The sequence below is a fragment of the Salvelinus fontinalis genome, chromosome 31, assembly GCF_029448725.1.
Source record: "Salvelinus fontinalis isolate EN_2023a chromosome 31, ASM2944872v1, whole genome shotgun sequence".
NCBI classification, from domain to species: Eukaryota; Metazoa; Chordata; class Actinopteri; order Salmoniformes; family Salmonidae; genus Salvelinus; species Salvelinus fontinalis.
Genome location: NC_074695.1, coordinates 9235397 through 9259600, shown reverse-complemented (window position 1 = coordinate 9259600; position 24204 = coordinate 9235397). Strand labels below are relative to the sequence as shown.

Sequence of the window (24204 nt, the reverse complement as noted above, 5' to 3'; positions counted from 1 at the left end):
AAAACCAGAGGGTTAAATAAGGAACATAATTATGAACCAGGTTTGTAAACAGACAAAACAAAAGGAAAAATAAAACATGGATCGGTGGCGGCTAGAAATCCGGTGACGTCGACCACCAAACACCGCCCGAACAGACGTGACAGATACAGAGATAGTAGGGGTCATTAGAAGGTAGAGAGACAGATACAGAGACAGTAGGGGTCATTAGAAGATAGAGAGAGACAGATACAGAGACAGTAGGGGTCATTAGAAGATAGAGAGAGACAGATACAGAGATAGTAGGGGTCATTAGAAGGTAGAGAGACAGATACAGAGATAGTAGGGGTCATTAGAAGGTAGAGAGACAGATACAGAGAGAGTAGGGGTCATTAGAAGGTAGAGAGAGACAGATACAGAGAGAGTAGGGGTCATTAGAAGGTAGAGAGAGACAGATATAGAGAGAGTAGGGGTCATTAGAAGGTAGAGAGAGAGACAGATACAGAGAGAGTAGGGGTCATTAGAAGGTAGAGAGAGACAGATACAGAGAGAGTAGGGGTCATTAGAAGGTAGAGAGAGACAGATACAGAAAGAGTAGGGGTCATTAGAAGTGACAGTTGGAAGGTAGAGAGAGACATAGAGAGTAAACACCAAATTGAGACTGCATGTAGAATTCTACAAAAATAAAAATATAAAATATCCTCTGTGTTCACCAAATAATGCATGCAGAGCAGAATTAGGACGATACCCGCTAATGATCAAATTCCAGAAAAGCGACGTTAAATTCTACAACCAATTCTCAAACCTTCCATAACAAAGCCATCACCTACAGAGAAATAGACCTGGAGAAGCGCCCGCTAAGATTGCTGGTCCTGGGGTTCTGTTCACAAACAGACTCCTCAGAGCCCCAGGAGAGCAACACAATTAGACCCAACCATAGGCGGAAATCCCAAGGGGGACGGGGGACACACAACCCCCTATCCTGGGAAAAATATGATTTGTCCCCCCCAATATATCACTGTAAACATAACTATGTAATTTCAATAATATTAATAATACGCAATGAAAGCACTTGTGCTGATTATAGACACTTAATAGCTTGTCTTTAAGTTTTAAAAGATTGCGACCCCCCCTGCCATTTGCACAGGTACTGGGCATCAAATCAAATCAAATCAAATGTATTTATATAGCCCTTCTTACATCAGCTGATATCTCAAAGTGCTGTCCAGAAACCCAGCCTAAAACCTCAAACAGCAAGCAATGCAGGTGTAGAAGCACGGTGGCTAGGAAAAACTCCCTAGAAAGGCCAAAACCTAGGAAGAAACCTAGAGAGGAACCATGCTATGAGGGGTGGCCAGTCCTCTTCTGGCTGTGTCGGGTGGAGATTATAACAGAACATGGTCAAGATGTTCAAATGTTCATAAATGACCAGCATGGTCAAATAATAATAATCACAGTAGTTGTCGAGGGTGCAACAAGTCAGCAAATCAGGAGTAAATGTCAGTTGGCTTTTCATAGCCGATCATTAAGAGTATCTCTACCGCTCCTGCTGTCTCTAGAGAGTTGAAAACAGCAGGTCTGGGACAGGTAGCACATGAACAGCTCAGGGTTCCATAGCCGCAGGCAGAACAGTTGAAACTGGAGCAGCAGCACGGCCAGGCGGACTGGGGACAGCAAGTAGTCATCATGCCAGGTAGTCCTGAGACATGGTCCCAGGGCTCAGGTCCTCCGAGAGAGAGAAAGAAAGAAAGAGAGAAAGAGAGAATTAGAGAGAGCATACTTAAATTCACACAGGACACCGGATAAGACAGGAGAAGTACTCCAGATATAACAAACTGACCCTAGGCCCCCGACACATAAACTACTGCAGCATAAATACTGGAGGATGAGACAGGAGGGGTCAGGAGACACTGTGGCCCCATCCGATGATACCCCCGGCCAGGGCCAAACAGGCAGGATATAACCCCACCCACTTGCCAAAGCACAGCCCCCACACCACTAGAGGGATATCTTCAACCACCAACTTACCATCCTGAGACAAGGCCGAGTATAGCCTACAAAGATCTCCGCCACGGCACAACCCAAGGGGGGGACGCCAACCCAGACAGGAAGATCACGTCAGTGACTCAACCCACTCAAGTGACGCACCCCTCCTAGGTATGGCATGGAAGAGCACCAGTAAGCCAGTGACTCAGCCCCTGTAATAGGGATAGAGGCAGAGAAACCCAGTGTAGAGGAACCAGCCATGCAGAGACAGCACTCCTAGAATTATGGTTTGTAAAAAATAAATAAATATATACATATATATTTTTTTTATATTAGTTCGATCATTGTTGGATGACAATGATTCAAAAAATAAAGCGATAAAGTATACATTTGAATCAATCGCTTTCGGAGGTTTTAAATAAAAATAAAAAATCAGTAATCTTTAAACAGTAAGCTAGTAATATATAAAATAAATGCAAAATCTTTAATGGTTTAAAAAATGGACTTAGCAAGTTTGACTCAAACCTTTCCAAAATAGGCAGTAATGTTGCCCTCATGTTTTAAGATATTAGATTTGTTTTTGCTTTGAGAAAAAAAAAATAGTTAAACTGTAAAAAGACAGGTGATTAGATAAGTGATCTGTAGTGATTTTTATATATTCTATATATACTGATTGTTGCCTTGAGTGCAATTGAGTCATTGTAATGTTTACTTTTTTACACTCCTGGGCCAGACTACACTCAATCATATGACCTACTAAAGAGATGAGTCTTCAGTAAAGACTTAAAGGTTGAGACCGAGTTTGCGTCTCTCACATGGGTAGGCAGACCATTCCAGAAAAATGGAGCTCTATAGGAGAAAGCCCTGCCTCCAGCTGTTTGCTTGGAAATTTTAGGGATAATTAGGAGGCCTGCGTCTTACGTGTAGGTAGCGTACGTGTAGGTATGTACGGCAGGACCAAATCGGAAAGATAGGTAGGAGCAAGCCCATGTAATGCTTTGTAGGTTAGCAGTAAAACATTGAAATCAGCCCTTCCCTTTACAGGAAGCCAGTGTAGGGAGGCTAGCACTGGAGTAATATGATAATTTTTTTTGGTTCTAGTCAGGATTCTAGCAGCCGTATTTAGCACTAACTGAAGTTTATTTAGTGCTTTATCCGGGTAGCTGGAAAGTAGAGCATTGCGGTAGTCTAACCTAGAAGTAACAAAAGCATGGATACATTTTTCTGCATCATTTTTGGACAGAAAGTTCTGATTTTTGCAATGTTACGTAGATGGAAAAAAGCTGTCCTTGAAACAGTCTTGATATGTTCGTCAAAAGAGAGATCAGGGTCCAGAGTAACGTCGAGGTCCTTCACAGTTTTATTGAGACGACTGTACAACCATCAAGATTAATTGTCAGATCCAACAGAAGACCTTTTTGTTTCTTGGGACCTAGAACAAGCATCTCTGTTTTATCCGAGTTTAAAAGTAGAACGTTTGCAGCCATCCACTTCCTTATGTCTGAAACACAGGCTTCTAGCGAGGGCAATTTTGGCGCTTCACCATGTTTCATTGAAATGTACAGCTGTGTGTCATCCGCATAGCAGTGAAAATTAACATTATGTTTTCGAATGACATCCCCAAGAGGTAAAATATATAGTGAATACAATAGTGATTCTAAAACGGAACCTTGAGGAACACCGAAATTTACAGTTGATTTGTCAGAGGACAAACCATTCACAGAGACAAACTGATATCTTTCCGACAGATAAGATCTAAACCAGGCCAGAACTTGTCCATGTAGACCAATTTGGGTTTCCAATCTCTCCAAAAGAATGTGGTGATCGATGGTATCAAAAGCAGCACTAAGGTCTAGGAGCACGAGGACAGATGCAGAGCCTCAGTCTGACGCCATTAAAAGGTAATTTACCACCTTCACAAGTGCAGTCTCAGTGCTATGATGGGGTCTAAAACCAGACTGAAGCATTTCGTATACATTGTTTGTCTTCAGGAAGGCAGTGAGTTGCTGCGCAACAGCTTTTTCTAAAATGTTTGAGAAGAATGGAAGATTCGATATAGGCCGATATTTTTTTATATTTTCTGGGTCAAGGTTTGGCTTTTTCAAGAGAGGCTTTATTATTGCCACTTTTAGTGAGTATGGTACACATCCGGTGGATAGAGAGACGTTTATTATGTTCAACATAGGAGGGCCAAGCATAGGAAGCAGCTCTTTCAGTAGTTTAGTTGGAATAGGGTCCAGTATGCAGCTTGAAGGTTTAGAGGCCATGATTATTTTCATCATTGTGTCAAGAGATATAGTACTAAAACACTTGAGTGTCTCTCTTGATCCTAGGTCCTGGCAGAGTTGTGCAGACTCAGGACAACTGAGCTTTGGAAGAATAGGCAGATTTAAAGAGGAGTCCGTAATTTGCTTTCTAATGATCATGATCTTTTCCTCAAAGAAGTTCATGAATTTATTACTGCTGAGGTGAAAGCCATCCTCTCTTGGGGAATGCTGCTTTTTAGTTAGGTTTATGACCGTATCAAAAATAAATTTCGGATTGTTCTTATTTTCCTCAATTAAGTTGGAAAAATAGGATGATCGAGCAGCAGTGAGGGCTCTTCGATACTGCAAGGTACTGTCTTTCCAAGCTAGCCGGAAGACTTCCAGTTTGGTGTGGCGCCATTTCCGTTCCAATTTTTTGGAAGCTTGCTTCAGTGCTCGGGTATTTTCTGTATACCAGGGAGCTAGTTTCTTATGACAAATGTTTTTAGTTTTTAGGGGTGCGACTGCATCTAGGGTATTGCGCAAGGTTAAATTGAGTTCCTCAGTTAGGTGGTTAACTGATTTTTGTTCTCTGACGTCCTTGGGTAGGCAGAGGGATTCTGGAAAGGCATCTAGGAATCTTTGGGTTGACTGAGAATTTATAGCACGACTTTTGATGCTCCTTGGTTGGGGTCTGAGCAGATTATTTGTTGCGATTACAAACGTAATAAAATGGTGGTCCGATAGTCCAGGATTATGAGGAAAAACATTAAGCTCCACAACATATCCACAGTATATATCCTTTCGAGAGTTCGAATTGTGTCCTGCACGTCATCTTTAGGTTATTGTTTTAAATTAGAAAAAGAAATGAGCATTTTCATCTTTAAACTGGTTAAAAGTTGATCGTTAAAATGTTTTGTCAGAGACTACCTCTACTATACCTTCAGACATTCTGTTGAATGTACTGATCACCAACGCCTGATTACAGACCAATTGTTCATGAATGATGTAAATAAACTTGTGTTGTTCTGTCAATATTCTCTGTATCGTCTGGGACATGAACCTTTTTCTTCATATATTGCTGTGTTGTTGTTAAACGCTGTTATCAAATCACTTTGGCAATGTTAAGCTAATCTACTTTCCAAATGGAAACATGGGACATTTTGATAAGATTATGAAAAGGTACATTCAGCATTACTTAGTCCCAGATAGGTGCAGTGAAATATGTTGTTTTAGAGGGTCAGTCATAGAGGTACGGCGCTCCCAAGAGCAAATTAGGGCTAACGACAGGTTTTTCTCCTTGTCGGCTCACGTTTCACAAAACAGTGATTGAGTTATGTTATTAGCCTAAATTATGACTATGCAATCTATTCATCACGTAAAGAATGGTAGCCTATTTTACATAAGTTTTTGCTATAATAGATGCATGCAATGCTTTAATATAAAGGTTACATTTTATGTTGAAATAAAAGAGCTTCCCTAAACTTTAAACTCACGTGCCGCCTACGCATGTCGGCATTTGATGTCGGCCTTGTTGTTATTTGATCATGTGTATTATGCGTCTATTTCACGTTGCACTGAATATGCCGTTCCACAAGTAAATGAGACAATATACCATGAGGTTGAGTAATGGTCGACATTATACACCACATCACAAAACATTAGGAACACCTGCTCTTTCCATGACATAGACTGACCAGGTGAATCCAGGTGAAAGCTATGATCCCTTATTGATGTCACTTCTTACATCCACTTCAATCAGTGTAGATGAAGGCGAGGAGACGTGTTAAAGAAGGATTTGCAAGCCTTGAGACAAATGAGACATGGATTGTGTATGTGTGCCATTCAGAGGGTAAATGGGTAAGACAAAATATTGTATTATTTCAAGTGCCTTTGAAAGGGGCTATGGTAGTAGGTGCCAGACGCACCTGTTTGAGTGTGTGAAGAACTGCAACGCTGCTGGGTTTTTCACGCTCAACAGTTTCCCGTGTATCAATAATGGTCCACTACCAAAAAAGATATCCAGCCAACTTGACACAACAGTGGGAAGCATTGGAGTCAACATGGGCCAGCATCCCTGTGGAACGCTTTCGACAACTTGTAGAGTCCATGGCCCTACTAAAAAACTAAATATTAGGTAGTTGTCCCTAATGTTTTGTACACCCAGTGTATATGCCGTTCCACAAACCTTTAACTCTAATATTGCAGTGATAATGAATGGTTGTGAATAAAATACAATTTGTTTATTTTTGCTGTTCTCCAAATATTATTATAGAGTTTTTAAATTGTCTAGAAATGCAGTAAATGAGCTTCAACTTTCAAAAAAGTTCCCACTTTGCCATATCCTGTTTATCTGAACTGACCCCCCATACTCTAGGTTTATCTGTAACGGGTGACGCTCTCCTCATCCTCAGATGAGGTGAGGAGAGAAGGATCCTCAGACCAAAACGCAGGCTTTGGGAAATAAGCCATCTTTATTAACACAACGATAAAGATGGCAACACGAAACGAAACAAACACTTGCAAAACTACAAAATAACAAAACGACGTTGACGAGACCTGAACATAAACTTACATAACTAAACATAAACTTACGTACAGGTAACAGACGACATCGAAACGAAAACGAAACAAACAAACTCTACAGTCCTATGTGGTACGAACATAACATACGGACACAGGAGACAATCACCCACAAACAAACAGTGAGAATGCCCTACCTAAATATGACTCTTAATTAGAGGCAAACGCAAACCACCTGCCTCTAATCAAGAGCCATACCAGGCAAACCGAAACCAACATAGAAACAGATAACATAGAATGCCCACCCAACCTCACGTCCTGACCAACTAACACACAAAAACTAACATAAATAGGTCAGGAACGTGACATTATCTGAACTGACCCCCCCCATACTCTAGGTTTATCTAAACTGACCACCCCATACTCTAGGTTTATCTGAACAGACCCCCCCATACTCTAGGTTTATCTGAACTGACCCCCCATATCCTGTTTATCTGAACTGACCCCCCCATATCCTGTTTATCTGAACTGACCCCCCCATATCCTGTTTATCTGAACTGACCCCCCCCCCCATACCCTAGGTTTATCTAAACTGACACACCATACTCTAGGTTTATCTAAACTGACCCCCCATACTCTAGGTTTATCTAAACTGACCCCCCATATCCTAGGTTTATCTGAACTGACCCCCCCATATTCTAGGTTAATCTAAACTGACCCCCCCATACTCTAGGTTTATCTGAAATGACCCCAAAGTTACACAGACTAGTATCCAGATATATTTTGCTTTCCCAGATTAGATGACTGTTCATTAACATTGTTCCTGAATTATATTTACTTTTGCTACATAGGCGTTTTATATTTGTAACCACTTCACACTTTTCTTATCTGAAGTTGTGTTATCACTAGTGTTCCAAATGGCACTCTGTTCCCTACATAGGGCACTACTTCTGACCAGAGGCATATGGGCCCTGTTCAAAAGTAGTGCACTATATAGGGGATAGCATGCCATTTTGGGACATACCCATAGCTTTGACATTGTGTGCTGAAGGAGGGCATTAACATGGTCGATTGGCTGTGGGATTGGGTCCTGGTGTACAGGACGACTGTATATAAGGCCTGAGTTCTCCTCCTCCTAACTTCACTCCCTCTGTCCAAGAAGAACCAGAAGCAACCATGATGAACTGGGCTGTCCTCCTGTGTGCCCTAGTGGCCCTGTCCGAGTGTAATGTGAAGTAAGTTTTGTTCTTCTCTTCTCAGTCTGCATATTCTGTTTATTGTTGTCAGCACCTGACCCCAGGTCCAATTCCTGGTACATGGTAATTGCGGCGAATAAAGGGGATTTAGATTGTGACTGTTATTGTGTTTTCAGGATCTCTCTGATCAAGGGGAAGACTGCCAGAGAGACCCTGATGGAGAAGGGTATATGGGAGGAGACCAGGCTGAAGTTCCCCTACAACCCTATGGCCAAGTTCTACCAGACCGGTGATGAGGCTATGACCAACGATGCTGATGTAAGGCACAGACAGAAGCAGTATGGTGAAATGCCTGGTCACTGATCCCACAACTGTTTTTGCTCTATAGCTAATGGCCACGGGAGTTGTCTATACAGCACAAACAGACCTGGGACCAGGCTAGTCTATAGGCTGTATGTTTATGGTTTCAAATATGTCATTATATGTTGGATATTGTGACTGCATAGTTTGAACCCCATTGGCTCTACAGTTTGTGTTCATGTCTTGCTTAAGTTAAATGTACACTGGCATGATCAGATGAATTATGAGCTTACAGAGGAGCATATAGCCAGCCATGCTTCTTGGCATGTGACTAGCTACGTTGTTAGACAAATGTCTGTTTCTTCATAGGACTGTGAAATGTTCACTTGTGTGACCCTGTCACCGTCTCCCTGCAGATGTCCTACTACGGAGTGATAACCATTGGAACCCCTCCCCAGTCCTTCAACGTCATCTTTGACACTGGCTCCTCCAACCTGTGGGTTCCCTCTGTCTACTGCTCCAGCCAGGCCTGCCGTGAGTATATCTTAGGGGTCTGTAGAACACTGCTGGCGTTGGAGAATAGCTATATTTCAAAGTAGTTTACGAGTAGTCTCTTGTGACAAAAGTTGCAAAATACAGTTTTATATTGAGTACTTAGCCAGAGAATGGGAGACTTGGTTGTCGGTTGAGGTTAGGGGCTGAGGGTTTACAGCATAAGAGGGTTGGCTCAACACAATTAAACAATAGAATAGGATTAATGCGTTTTTTTCTATTGTCCCCTTAAGAGCGTGGATGGTAGCGAATAGATCAATACCAATGAATAAATGAATGTTCAGTTTTGCAATGGCACAGTATGTACTTGGTCTGTAATGAACATGTTCATGTTTTTAAATAGAGAATCATGCCAAATACAATCCTGCACAGTCCAGCACCTTCACGTGGGCCAACAAGCCTGTTTCCATTCAGTACGGAACCGGCAGCATGACTGGACAGCTGGCATACGACACTGTTTCGGTATGTAAATGTAGCTAGCTACACATTATTGTGATACATGTTTAGTTGACACTTTCAATTACAACATACTGTACATTACATACAAAGCAACCCCTCAAATAATCTTCCACTCAGCACCCGCCATCCCAAAGCGGTCCTGTTTTATATCATCACATGCTAAAAAGTATATTAGTAACTGACTCCAGTACAATCAGCAAAGAAATATAACTACTATTTTGGGTACACTCAATATGGCCGCCTGTCCACACGTCACCAAACAATTGACTTGAATGGGGAAATCATATTCTAGTAATTCTATTTCTATGGTGCCCAGTGACTGACGCTTGCTGTTCTGTTTTTCCAGGTTGGCGGTATCTCTGTAACTAAGCAGATCTTTGGTGCCAGTCAGACCGAGGCTCCCTTCATGGCCCACATGGTTGCCGACGGTATCCTGGGCCTGGCTTTCCCCAACCTGGCGGCCTCTGGGGCCACACCCGTCTTTGACAACATGATGACCCAGGGCCTGGTGTCCCAGAACCTCTTCTCGGTCTACCTGAGCGGGTAACATAGTAACTGTACAAATACACCTGGATGGGAGGTGGCCTTTTCTCTCTGAGCTGTGATATTAATACAGCAAGAACGTACCAGCGAATTGATATTTAATACAATTATACAACTGCTTTAAATGTCTTTGAAGGAAAGGTCACATCCATTTCAACATGTGTTGATGATTAAGCAACCTTGTTGACCTTTCTCCTCCTCCAATAGAAACTCAGCAGAGGGTAGTGTGGTGTCTTTCGGAGACATTGAGTCTAACTACTACACCGGACAGATCACCTGGATCCCCCTGTCCTCCGAGACCTACTGGCAGATCAACATGGACAGGTGGGTACACTAGTCCACACAGAGCCTATGTCCTGGTCCATATCCATACAAAGATTCATGTCTATACAGTGCCTTCGGAAAGTATTCAGACCCCTTGACTTTTTCTACACATTAAGTTACAGCCTTATTCTAAAATCGATTGTATAGTTTCCCCCCCTTATCCATCTACACACAATGCTCCATAATGACAAAGCAAAAACAGGTTTTTGGAAACCTGATGTGTGTGTGTGTATATATATTAGAAATTTACATAAGGTTTCAGACCCTTTACTCAGTACTATGTTGGAGCACCTTTTGCAGCGATTACAGCCTCAAGTCTTCTTGGGTATGACGCAACAAGCTTGGCACAACTGTATTTGGGGAGCTTCTCTGTACTTTGTGTCGTTCATCTTTCACTCGATCTTGATTAGTCTCCCAGTCCCTGCTGCTGAAAAACATCCCCACAGCATGATGCTGCCACCACATGCTTCACCGTAGGGATGGTGCCAGGTTTCCTCCAGACATGATGCTTGGCATTCAGGCCAAAGAGTTCAATCTCGGTTTCATCAGATCAGAGAATCTTGTTTCTTATTGTCTGAGAGTCTTTAGGTGCCTTTAGGCAAACTCCAAGTGGGCTGTCATGCGCCTTTTACTGAGGAGTGGCTTCCATCTGGCCACTCTACCATATAGGCCTGATTGGTGGAGGGCTGCAGAGATGGTTGTCCTTCTGGAAGGTTCTCCCATCTCCACAGACGAACTCTGGAGCTCTGTCAGAGTGACCATCGGGCTCTTGGTTACCTCCTTGACCAAGACCCTTCTTCCCCAATTGCTCTATTCTGACAGGCAGCCAGCTTTAAGAAGAGTGGTTCCAAACTTCTTCCATTTAAGAATGATGGAGGCCACTGGGTTCTTGGGGACCTTCAAAACTGCAGAAATGTTGTGGTACCCTTACCCAGTTCTGTGCCTTGACACAATCCTGTCTTGGAGCTCTACGGACAATTCCTTTGACCTCAGGCTTGGTTTTTGCTCTGACATGCATTGTCAAATGCGGGACCTTATGTAGACAGGTGTGTGTCTTTCCAAATCATGTCCAATCAATTGAATTTACCACAGATGGACTCCAATCAAGTTGTAGAAACATCTCAAGGATGATCAATGGAAACAGGATGCATCTGAAATCAATTTCGAGTCTCATAGCAATATGGTATCTGTTTTAAATGTTTTATACATTTGCTAAAATGTCAAAAAACCTGCTGTTATGGTTTTTTTCGTTTTGTCATTATGGGGTATTGTGATGTCATTATGGGGTATTGTGTGTGTAGATTGACGAGGAAGATGTTATATTTAATCCATTTTAGAATAAGGCTGTAATGTAAAAAAAAAGTGTGGAAAAAGTCAACAGGTTTGATATTGGACAAGTACATGAAATGAACATACCTACTTCCTGTCTGGAGCCTATGTTGCTGTGCACTTAGCACGTTGAAGTTAATTTTCTCACAACAAACACCTAAAAATGGCAAGAAATATATACATACAACCAAATAGAGGAAGAACAGGTACTCAGCTAGTATTTGTACTTCCAGCGTTACCATCAATGGCAACACAGTGGCTTGCAATGGTGGATGTCAGGCTATCATAGATACTGGCACCTCCCAGATCGTTGGACCAACCACTGACATCAAAAACATGAACAGCTGGGTCGGAGCCACCACTGACCAGTATGGAGATGTGAGTTACAAGCACACACACACACACACACACACACACACACACACACACACACACGTGTCCAACTATAAGGCTTTTCACACTACTGAGCAGAACCAAGCCAACCCAAGCTGCACTAAGCTGCCTGGTCTTGTTAGTTGTTGGAACGACCGTATTGTTGGAACAACCATGCTACAAATATTTGGGTTGGGACCGCGTGGTAGTGTGAAAAGGGTGTACATCTGTTCTTGATGTTTTTCCCCTCAATCACCGCCTCCCCTTTGATTAACCACAGAATAAATTACAACATGCTATTACTCCTCTCATAGGCCAACGTGAACTGCAACAACATCGCCAACATGCCCGCGGTGACCTTTACTCTCAACGGAAACGCCTTCACCATCCCTGCCTCCGCCTACACCTCCCAGGTAGTCTACTGAAATACATGTTACATACAACCTATCACCTCCCAGGTAGTCTACTGAAACACATGTTACATACAACCTATCACCTCCCAGGTAGTCTACTGAAATACATGTTACATACAACCTATCACCTCCCAGGTAGTCTACTGAAACACATGTTACATACAACCTATCACCTCCCAGGTAGTCTACTGAAACACATGTTACATACAACCTATCACCTCCCAGGTAGTCTACTGAAAGACATGTAACATACAACCTATCACCTCCCAGGTAGTCTACTGAAACACATGTTACATACAACCTATCACCTCCCAGGTAGTCTACTGAAACACATGTTACATACAACCTATCACCTCCCAGGTAGTCTACTGAAACACATGTTACATACAACCTATCACCTCCCAGGTAGTCTACTGAAAGACATGTAACATACAACCTATCACCTCCCAGATAGTATACTGAAACACATGTTACATACAACCTATATGACCCATCTGACCTTTAATGCTGATGTGTTTCGTAGCTCCTTCATCAGAACACAGATACATCTGAGACGTAACCTTTCTTTTAGATCCTAGAAGCAAAGGGCCTCACATGCCTGATTTTCCTCCTCTCTCTCTCTCTCTCTCTGTAGAGCTCCTACGGCTGTAGGACTGGTTTTGGTAACGGTGGAACTCAGCAGCTCTGGATCCTTGGAGATGTCTTCATCAGGCAGTACTATGCCATCTTTGACAGGCAGAACAACAATGTTGGTCTGGCCCAGATCGCGTAAGATATCTACTGTGAAAGAAGTCTGGATTGAATGGAAGTCTTCCAGTGATGAATAGTAATATGTTATATATGTGATTGTAGCACTAGAATTGGCATAGTTGGGGAAATGTTGTAGATTGTGAAATGTGCACAGTTGCCAAAGAATAAAATATATTTTAGCCTTGGGAATATAGTGTGTGTTTGATGGTCTGTAGCTCTTTCTCCCTGAAGTTTAACTATCCTCTTGTGGAACCTCTTAATGTAAGAAAAATAATAGAATACTATAGAATATAGATCTGGACATGGTGAAGGCAGGTAGGCCCAGAACCATAGATAACCATCTGTTATAGGACTCGGGGTACGAGAACGCTCTGGCTGTAAGGGTTTTCTCCAGAGAAAACTGATAAGGACATGGTGATTGGATGCCAGATACCCTGATGTCCCGATAGATACTGTATCTATCTCAGCCTGTCAATAGAACCAGCTTGTTGAAAGACAGTCTGATATCAAACTCAAAAGTAAATCCTGGTGAAGCAGATTCATCCTTTATTTGTATGGTTTATGAGTCAAAATAGATATAAATCAATCACCTTAAAGCTGGAGAAATGTAACCACTCTCAAATGAATAGACAGAGCTGTGGATGCAACGACTGACCATCCATGATATCAACATGATGGCATACAACTTAGATTCAATCAAATCAAGCGTTAACCGGCGATAGCCGACACCCGCACAGCCTATGCTTTGGCGGTGTCAGAGGTGGAACTGCGTTAGAGCGGTCAAATCGGTGAGCAGCTGCTCTTGTGCCTGCTTGACAATGATTGCAGCCGTCCCACTCGCTCCCACTCCTGTTAGAAGTTCAAAGCAAGAATATGTAGGCTATTTAAGCAATAAGGCCCGGCGAGGTGTGGTATATGGCCAATATACCACGGCTAAGGGCTGTTCTAGCCACAACAGAACACGTAGTGCCTGGACACAGCCCTGAGCCCAAGGTGCTTTATTGCTATTACAAAACTGGTTACCAACGTATTTAGAGCAGTAAAAATAAATGCTTTGTCATACCCGGGGTATACGGTCTGATATACCACGGCTGTCAGCCAATCAGCATTCAGTTTATAAACAGAAATAATGGCACAAATTAAAAAATAATTATCAGCCTAACCGTGGTGTAGATTACATCTCACATTGCAGTGTTCAAACTTGTAAACAAAGCTGCGTGGGATTTCTATCATTGCGAATCCGTGCAGCCAATGGCAATGTCCACCTTTAGGTATAATGCCCGGAGCCGCGTGTGGATTTGATAACCCTGCAAGCAGTTCCACCTCCAACACCGCAAAAACAACCACTATGCAGTCATCGACTAAAGTGGATCTGACTGAACAGAGCCCTAAACCAGGTTGAGGTTATACAATGTTTGTTTTCAAACATTGGAGTAAAAAAAGCTTATATTTTGGTTTCTGATGGGGACGACGACAGTTGAACAAAGGTCATGAGGCATCTATTCGTTATATTCTTCAAGAATAAATGGGTATATATATATAATGAATTTATAAGATCCCAAAAAATGTATGTAGCAACTAAAGATTCTAGCTTTAAACACAGTTTTCATACTTAATTAGCCACATTGAAGCAAGATACAGATAGCCTGGTCATAACAACATATCAAGACAAACAGTTCTGGGATCATCAGAAAGATAATCCGGTTCAGCGTCGGTTGCTAGCCAGTGTGGAGTACACCACTGTCCCAGCAGGCTCTCTGTGTGCGTCGGGGTTTCTGGGGCTGCGGAGTGTCTGTAGGTTAGCATACAGCTCAGTGGTATGGTTCTTATGAGGCTTGAAGTCCACTGTGGTGTAGACAATACTGCTCTCCTCCTGAAGGACATCCTGCATATTACATATTTAAATTCACTTTTTCCTGTGTTTTCATAGTTTCATCAGCTGTTTTTGCAATAACACTGAAACTAACACTAAAAAAGTGAGCACACATGTGATCAGTGCTATTTCCTGATAGTTGCTGGTTGAAAATACAATCTACACAGGACAGGCTTTCTAAAATCATCAGGTTTGCATGGGCAGGAGTGTCCCCACTTAGAACACTCCCAGAAAGTCCTATTGCATGAGAAATACATTTTTGCCCATTTGAATGAAAAATCTATTACAGTAAGGTACTTAATTCTTACACACATTTGTTTTGATGATGAGTAAAACGGCTGCACTGGGCCTTTAAGGTATACGTTATGAGTAGCAATACATATTTATAAGTAGTTAATAAACTGTTCAGTCTGGGGCACACTACAGAAGAACATCCACAGGGAAAATACATAATGGGAACGTCAAGTTCAAACACAAGTATTTTTCTTTGGTTGTTGTTTCTGGGACAAAAGACATTTGACACTGAGTCACAGAGACAAAGTCCACCTTTAGCACTTACTGAGAGGATGTGTGCAGCTGAGTCACTGGAAGTTGCTCCACATTTCTCTGCGAAGAACGAGGTAATTAAATCAATTTAAAAACAAAAGAACAGACACACTGCTACAATGAAAAAAAAAAAAAAAGTCATTGCACGTCTACTGGCTAGAAAGGTCATAGCCGACACATTTGAAAAATGATTTCAACATGAACAGCAATTCATCTATGAAACACTGAAGGTTTGTCCTCTTACTTTTCGTGATGATTTTGTGACAAACCACAACAAGGACTACTGAGCTGATCACAATCACCATAGCGATGCAGAGACCTGCAGCCAGTGGTAAACCAAAGCTCCAGGGAACACTACCAGGTGAATAGGACAAACATGACAACTTATTGACATAGGCATTAAAAACGCTCCCAGAAATATGCTCAACTATAACACGATCAACTACGAGGAATAATTAACCAGTGTTAGAGAGAGATTGCACCTGGGGCTGTCACTGTGGTCCTTGGTGAAAACAGGCCCAGAGGTGTCTGATGAGGAAGAGAAGATGAAGGGGCTGATGGTTGACCTGACCGGAGGTCGAGGGGATACAGGACCGCTACGCCGACCACTATCTAAACAGAGACTGAGTTTAATAAGCACTCCTTTCAATACAGTTAAATTGTTATTTTAAAAAGGTGACTTCCTCATCCTGTACAGATGTCTTTGTCTTCAACACTGATTGGTTTACAATATCACAGTTCCTAGAATACAACAGAATAACTTTCTTTCCCCAGATGAAACTTCATATAAGATTTAGTATGATTTATTTATGATGATTCTTACCAATCTGGAGGTTATAGTCATTGTACATACGATTCCATCCAATGGTGACAATAGCACACCTGTAGTCGCCAGCGTCCACTGGCTTTAAACTCCATATCATAACGTTCCTCCCACCGTTGTACTCTGTTGTGGATACTCTTCCCTTGTAGAAGTCATTGACATATCCTCTGGTATTCACAACAACAGAAAATCCCCAAGGATTTAGTTTAGAACAGAACTTCTCATAACCATTGTAGAAAGGAGGAAAGACAAATCTCAGCAGCGCTTGTCCATTCACCACCGTCCTCTGTTGTGCTTCCATCTCAGGGTCATCTATCAAACACACACACTAAGAAATGACAAACAAGCAGACCCCCTCCCACATACATGAAAAAAAACTAGTTAACTATAAAATATTATACAGTATTTACTATAGAAACATATTAAAATAAACATAACTATCACATTTACATAAATATTCAGACCCTTTTCTCAGTTTTTTATTTTTATTTATTTATTTTACCGTTATTTTACCAGGTAAGTTGACTGAGAACACGTTCTCATTTGCAGCAACGACCTGGGGAATAGTTACAGGGGAGAGGATGGGGATGAATGAGCCAATTGTAAACAGTACTTTGTTGATGCACCTTTGGCAGCGATTACAGCCCGAGTCTTCTTGGGTATGATGCTACAAGCTTGGCACCCCTGTATTTGGGCAGTTTCTCCCATTATTTTCAGAGAATCGTCGCTGCACAGCTATTTTCAGGTCTCTCCAGAGATATTAGATCGGGTTCAAGTCCGGGCTCTGGCTGGGCCACTCAAGGACATTCAGAGACTTGTCCTGAAGCCACTCCTTGTCACGTTCCTGACCTGTTTTCCTTGTTTTTGTATGTGTTTAGTTGGTCAGGGCGTGAGTTGGGGTGGGCATTCTATGTTATGTGTTTCTATGTTTAGGTTCATTGTCTATTAGCCTGATATGGTTCTCAATCAGGGACAGGTGTTTTACATTTCCTCTTATTGAGAACCATATTAAGGTAGGTTGTTCACACTGTTTGTTTGTGGGTGATTGTTCCTGTGTCTGTCGCACCACATGGGACTGTTTCGTTTTCGTTCGTTTGGTTAGTCTGTTCCTGTTCGTGCGTTCTTCGTGTTTATGTAAGTTCACATGTTCAGGTCTGTCTACGTCGTTTTGTTGTTTTGTAATCTATTCAAGTGTTTTTTCGTGTTCGTCTTTGCTTTAATAAATATTCGTCATGTCTTCACAACACGCTGCATTTTGGTGTGATCCCTACTCCTCCTCTTCAGACGAAGAAACCGTTACACTCCTGCGTTGTCTTGGCTGTGTATTTAGGGTTGTTGTCCACCCCAGTCTGAAGTCCTGAGCGCTCTGGAGCAGGTTTACATCAAGGATCTTTCTGTATTTTGCTCCGTTCATCTTTCCCTCGATCCTGACTAGTCTTCTAGTCCCCGCCACTGAAAAACATCCCCACAGCATGATGCTGCCACCACCATGATTCACCGTAGTGATGGTATTGGCCTGGTTTCCTCCAGAAGTGACGTGTTGCATTCAGGCCAAAGAGTTCAATCTTGGTTTCATCAGATAAGAGAATCTTGTTTCTCATGGACTGAGAATCCTTTAGGTGCCTTTTGGCAAACTCCAAGCAAGCTGTCATGTTCCTTTTACTGAGGAGTGGCTTCCGTCTGGCCACTCTACCATAAAGGCCACTATGTTCTTGGGGACCTTCAATGCTGCAGAAATGTTTTGGTACCCTTCCCCAGATCTGTGCCTCAACACAATCCTGCCTCGGAGCTCCACGGACAATTCCTTCGACCTCATGGCTTGGTTTTTGCTCTGACATGCACTGTCAACTGTGTGACCTTATATAGACAGGTGTGCGCCTTTCCAAATCATGTTCAAATCAATTGAATTTACCACAGGTGGACTCCAATCAAGTTGTAGAAACCTCTCAAGGATGATCAAGTTCCATAGCAAAGGATCTGAATACTTACGTAAATAAGTATTTTTTAATACATTTGCTAAAATAAAAACTGTTTTCATGGGGTATTCTATGTAGCTTGATGGGGGAAAAACATTTAATACATTTTAGAATAAGGCTGTAACGTAACAAAATGTGGAAAAAGTCAAGGGGTCTGAATACTTTCTGAATGCACCCTGCCCATTCCCCTCCCCCATATCTTATTTTGTGCCACCCATAAGTGAGAAACCTACATGCCAAGTATAAGACATATAGTGTTGTCTACAGCTTATTGAAAAGAGAGAAGAATCCATTTCAGACCCCAGTCCTACCTACAGGTTGTGGAAAATGTGCTCTTTTAAGCCTTGTTTCCATGGGCAGTTTGAAGTTTTTTTTGCACATCTGATTAAAATCTGTTATTTTTCCTGCAGTGTGAACAGCCAAAAAGCTATTTCAAGTCACCTTCCTACAGCGCCTTCAGAAATGAGTCATAACCCGTGACTTATTCCACATTGTTGTTTAACACCATGAATTCAAAACAGATTAAATATATGTTTTTCCCTCACCCATCTACACGCAATACCTCATAAAAGTGAAAAGCTGTTTTAGATTTTTTTGCGCATTTTAAATAAAAAACCCCAGACATATTGGATTTACATAAGTATTCAGACATGAGTCAATACATGTTAGAATCCCCTTTGGCAGCGATTACAGCTGTGAGTCTTTCTGGTTAAGTCTTTATTAAGAGCTTTGCACACCTAGAATGTACAATATTTGCCCATTATCTGTTCACAATTCTTCAAACTCTGTCAAATTGGTTGTTGATCATTGCTAGACAACCATCTAGACAACCAAATCCCAACTGTTTTTGGTTATTATCCTGCAGAAGGGTGAATTGTTCCCATGTCTGTTGGAAAGCAGACTGAACCAGGTTTTCCTCTAGGATGTTGCCAGTCCTTAGCTCTCCTACGTTTATTTTTATCCTAAAAAAACTCCCTAGTCCTTGCTGATGACAAGCATACCCATAACATGACGCAGCCACCACCATGGATTTGCCCCAAACGTAAAGCTTTGTATTGAGGACAAAGTTAATTTCTTTGCCACATTTGCAGTTCTACTTCAGTGCCTTGTTGCAAACAGGATGCCTATTTTGGAATATTTGTATTCTGTACAGACTTCCTTCTTATCACTCTGTGATTTAGGTTAGTATTGTGGAGTAACTAGAATGTTGTTGATCCATCCTCAGTTTTCTCCTATCACAGCCATTAAACGCTGTAACTGTTTTAAAGTCACCATTGGCCTCATGTTGAAATCCCTGAGCAGTTTCCTTCCTCCCCGACAACTGAGTTAGGAAGGACGCCTGTATCTTTGCAGTGACTGGGTGCATTGGTACACCACCTGAAGTGTAATAAATAACTTCACCATGCTCAAAGGGGATATTCAATGTCTGCTTTTTTTATTGTTACCCATCTACCAATAGGTGCCCTTCTTTGGAAAACCTCCCTGGTCTTTGTGGTTGAATCTGTGTTTGAAATGAAATGAACTGCTCGACTGAGGGACCTTAGAGCTAATTGTATGTGTGGGCTACAGAGATGAGGTAGCCATTAAAAAAATCCTGTTAAACACTATTATTGCACAGAGTGAGTCCATGCCATTACAAAGGTGTTGGATACTTATTCACTCAAGACATTTCAGCTTTTCATTTTACATTCATCTGTAAACATTTCTAAAAAACACAACTTCACTGACATGATGGGGTAATATGTAGGCCAGTGACACAATCTCAATTGAGTCCATTTTAAATTCAGTCTGTATCAAAACAAAATGTGGAAAAAGTCAAGGGGTGTGAATTATTTTTGAATGCGCTGTACCTAACTAGCTAGTTTACTGCCCTGGCTAGCCAAAAATAACTAGTTTTGAAAGTTGGATCGTCTTATCCTTTGAGGCTTTAAAAAAAGTGTTTTTACACTACGATTTTGAATATTCAAAGCAACTGGGAAACTTCCATGGCGAAGCATTGTCGTCACCTTAGGTTGTTACATAACTTCTGAGTGATGGGAAGCACGAGCACCACCACCAATCAAGACTACACCAAAGACCCATGTCGTTACTATGGCAACTAGCGTAGCCATATCAGCAAATGACTGCTGTTCTGAACACACACATCTGATTTGGTCATTTGTAACTTGCTGTTTGGACAGTCAGTTGTCCAAAATATATTTGGAAAACAAAACTGATTAGAGCATTAAGGTCTGGAGTGTGAACAAGGCTTTAGAATTTCTCCAGTAGGTTTCCTGAATGAGAACGCCTCAATGCCAAAGATAATAAAAAATAAAAAGACATAGTAAATACTAGTTATACTGCAAAGACACTACAGTAAATACTACAGTATAGTACAGTCTGCAAAAACACTACAGTATACTATATTATTTTTTCATGTGGGTCTCTCGCAAATTATTATAATTATTATTCTTTTTTTTTATCTTAAAATGAGACAAACCTGGATAAAATCTCACCTAATAGAAGAATCAAGAGAAAGATAATCTTCATCTTCAAGTCAAAAACTCACTGAGGCTGGGCAGCTGTCCCCACACATCCTAGTCACCAACCCAAAAAAAGGCAACTGGAGTTGACAGCGTTTTAACTGTATTGTTCCGAGACCAGCCTTGTGATTCACTTCCTTCATTTGTGCGGCGGGGCGGCGAGGGGGCGGGGTCTCTCTAACTTGCAATTTACAAGTTTCAGAACACTTATTATTGGCTTTAGAGTAGGAGGATGATAGGTTGTACTGTTGTCATGGTACCAGCATCAGGTATCACAGTTTCAAGTAGTATCATAATACCTCTATAATGTTTTTTGTCATAGAAAAACAAAATGATCTGGCCAATATTTAACCATAAGAAAACAAATCACATAAAAGGGAAGTGAAAGATCTGACAGAATGTAGTAATGGTGTGGCAGGCAGCCTAGCGATTAGAGCATTGGGCCAGAAACCGAAAGGTCGCTGGTTTGAATCCTTGCGTCAACTAGGTGAAAAATCTGTCGATGTGCCCTTGAGCAAGGCACTTAACCCTAATTACTCATTTAAGTCGCTCTGGATAAGAGCGTCTGCTAAATGATTCATATGTAAATGTTGTGATTTATTTGGCATCAGCTTTTAGCTTATTCAGCGATTTTCATTTAAGCAAATCATGGGAAAAAAATGCTTCATATGCAAAACGATATGTACAAATTACCAAATGATTAACCACTCCTTTTAAACCACAAATCACAATCAACCCTGTAGTCTGACAGTCCTCCGATCCTCCAGAGGCAGTCTTCACACAGTCCTTTCCCATTCAAAACTAAACATCCCATTGGAAGCTGTGCTTTATTCTAAAACATATCAGCCATTTTAATTTCTTCTTTCGTGACATTGTCTTGCAAGTCAAAGCAGGTGTTGAGGAAACCGCAGATCTTAAATAATTACAGAGTACGCCTACGTACCAAAATGGCAAACTATTCCCTATTTAGTGCACTACTTTTGAAGGGCCCTGGTCAAAAGTAGTGCACTATGTAGGGAATAGGGTGGCATTTCAGACACAACTAAGATCATCCAACCGTGTGTAACTTTGTTCTTTAATGTACATCAGCCCCTATTGATTAACCTAGAAGCGATGGGTATAATATTTAGAATTTACAAAAGCTTCTGTTAATGGATCTACTTAACAGTGAGAGTTCATCTATTTAACACTCCCACTATGAGTGATAGATCTACCAGCCACTAAAATCCTCTCTCGTGCTGTTTCTATCATCCCAGGTATCTGAAGCACGGCAGAGCTCCTAGAGTAGAGCAGTGTGTTCTGGGTATCTGAAGCACGGCAGAGCTCCTAGAGTAGAGCAGTGTGTTCTGGGTATCTGAAGCACGGCAGAGCTCCTAGAGTAGAGCATGTGTCCTGGGTATCTGAAGCACGGCAGAGCTCCTAGTGTAGAGCAGTGTGTCCTGGGTATCTGAAGCATGGCAGAGAGAGTAGACCAGTGTGTTCTAGGGGATGGATATAGGCAAGACCCTGCCCAGATTTGATCAATCTTGATCGCATAACGAGTAGCTGTTTGGGATGATTTTACACAATGATTTGTAGATTCTCTGCAGTCGCGCTCAGGCCGATCCTGACGAACCACGCTGGAGGTCACTGGTCATCGTGGTTCCACCGTACTAGTCCTGCAATACATACGGTCATCAGGCAGCCAATAGTAGACATCATACTAGGAGACAAGTCCGCAATCACAGAGAGCCATCCCTCCCGACTTCCATCCGTCCGACAGAGGGTCTCTACTCATCGGTGAAGGTGATGACATCATACTGGATTCCCTGCTGTTGTAGCTGCTCCAGCTGTTCTTGTGTGGCCTCTGTATAGACCGTCTGGGTCTGTTGCAAGGCTGCATCTGCGACCGCTGGAACAGAGAGGGAGGGAGGGAGAGCAGGTAGTGTTAATAAACTGACAAGAGAACAACCATTTCAAGGTTCTCAACCTCCAGTTCTTGAGCCCTTTTGTTCCAGCCCGTCGCCTCTAAAACTTCTGATTCAAAGAATCAACAAATCCTGGTGTTACATATAGACAGCATGAGGATTTTAATTGAACTAGGCAAGTCAGTTAAGAACAAATTCTTACTTTACAGTGAAGGCCTACCCCGGTCAAACCTTTCCTTAACCCAGACGAAGCTGGGCCAATTGTGCGCCGCCCTATGGGACTCCCGATCACGGCCGGTTGTGATATAGCAGGGTCTGTAGTGACGCTTCTAGCACCGAGGTGCAGTGCCTTAGACCGCTGCGCCACTCGGGAGCCCTCGGGATAGCATGAACCAGGTGTTGCTACAGGGTTGGACGGACTGCACCGGTGTTGCTACAGGGTTGGACGGACTGCACCAGGTGTTGCTACAGGGTTGGACGGACTGCACCGGGTGTTGCTACAGGGTTGGACGGACTGCACCGGGTGTTGCTACAGGGTTGGACGGACTGCACCGGGTGTTGCTACAGGGTTGGACGGACTGCACCAGTCTTTGCTACAGGGTTGGACGGACTGCACCAGGTGTTGCTACAGGGTTGGACGGACTGAACCAGGTGTTGCTACAGGGTTGGACGGACTGAACCAGGTGTTGCTACAGGGTTGGACGGACTGCACCAGGTGTTGCTACAGGGTTGGACGGACTGCACCAGGTGTTGCTACAGGGTTGGACGGACTGAACCAGGTGTTGCTACAGGGTTGGACGGAATGCACCAGGTGTTGCTACAGGGTTGGACGGAATGCACCAGGTGTTGCTACAGGGTTGGGCGGACTGAACCAGGTGTTGCTACAGGCTTGGACGGACTGAACCAGGTGTTGCTACAGGGTTGGGCGGACTGAACCAGGTGTTGCTACAGGGTTGGACGGACTGCACCAGGTGTTGCTACAGGGTTGGACGGACTGCACCAGGTGTTGCTACAGGGTTGGACGGACTGAACCAGGTGTTGCTACAGGGTTGGACGGACTGAACCAGGTGTTGCTACAGGGTTGGACGGACTGAACCAGGTGTTGCTACAGGGTTGGGCGGACTGAACCAGGTGTTGCTACAGGGTTGGACGGACTGAACCAGGTGTTGATACAGGGTTGGACAGACTGCACCAGGTGTTGCTACAGGGTTGGACAGACTGCACCAGGTGTTGCTACAGGGTTGGACAGACTGAACCAGGTGTTGATACAGGGTTGGACAGACTGCACCAGGTGTTGCTACAGGGTTGGACAGACTGCACCAGGTGTTGCTACAGGGTTGGACAGACTGAACCAGGTGTTGCTACAGGGTTGGACGGACTGCACCAGGTGTTGCTACAGGGTTGGACGGACTGCACCAGGTGTTGCTACAGGGTTGGACGGACTGCACCAGGTGTTGCTACAGGGTTGGACGGACTGCACCAGGTGTTGCTACAGGGTTGGACGGACTGCACCAGGTGTTGCTACAGGGTTGGACGGACTGCACCAGGTGTTGCTACAGGGTTGGACGGACTGAACCAGGTGTTGCTA

The 24204-nt window shown here is 42.8% G+C and overlaps 2 protein-coding genes across 3 annotated transcripts in view; one reads left to right on the top strand and one right to left on the bottom strand.

Moving 5' to 3' along the window:
• Nucleotides 1-7892: 7892 nt before the first annotated feature.
• Nucleotides 7893-13059, top strand: LOC129829346 (pepsin A-like). Its single transcript, XM_055891013.1, has 9 exons — nucleotides 7893-7966; nucleotides 8104-8245; nucleotides 8644-8761; nucleotides 9123-9241; nucleotides 9585-9781; nucleotides 9989-10105; nucleotides 11668-11812; nucleotides 12121-12219; nucleotides 12854-13059. Exons 1-9 carry the CDS (start codon nucleotides 7908-7910, stop codon nucleotides 12989-12991), a joined length of 1134 nt encoding a protein of 377 aa, XP_055746988.1. The 5' UTR covers nucleotides 7893-7907; the 3' UTR covers nucleotides 12992-13059.
• A 3759-nt stretch (nucleotides 13060-16818) lies between these two features.
• LOC129829494 (zinc finger protein 335-like) overlaps nucleotides 16819-24204 on the bottom strand; it is a 47769-nt gene continuing 40383 nt past the window's right edge. For both annotated transcript variants that reach the window (XM_055891210.1, XM_055891211.1), the window contains exon 30: nucleotides 16819-22600. In XM_055891210.1, coding sequence (XP_055747185.1) covers nucleotides 22479-22600 — 122 coding nt within the window. In that variant the 3' untranslated portion in view covers nucleotides 16819-22478. The remainder of the gene's footprint in view (nucleotides 22601-24204) is intronic.

Bases quoted from the DNA above. Each gene is read 5' to 3' on its own strand.
- LOC129829346 (XM_055891013.1), top strand. From the start codon at position 7,908: ATGATGAACTGGGCTGTCCTCCTGTGTGCCCTAGTGGCCCTGTCCGAG. The intron at 7,967-8,103 runs GTAAGTTTTGTT...TTGTGTTTTCAG, and splicing joins CTGTCCGAGTGTAATGTGAA to GATCTCTCTGATCAAGGGGA. The intron at 8,246-8,643 runs GTAAGGCACAGA...GTCTCCCTGCAG, and splicing joins CTATGACCAACGATGCTGAT to ATGTCCTACTACGGAGTGAT.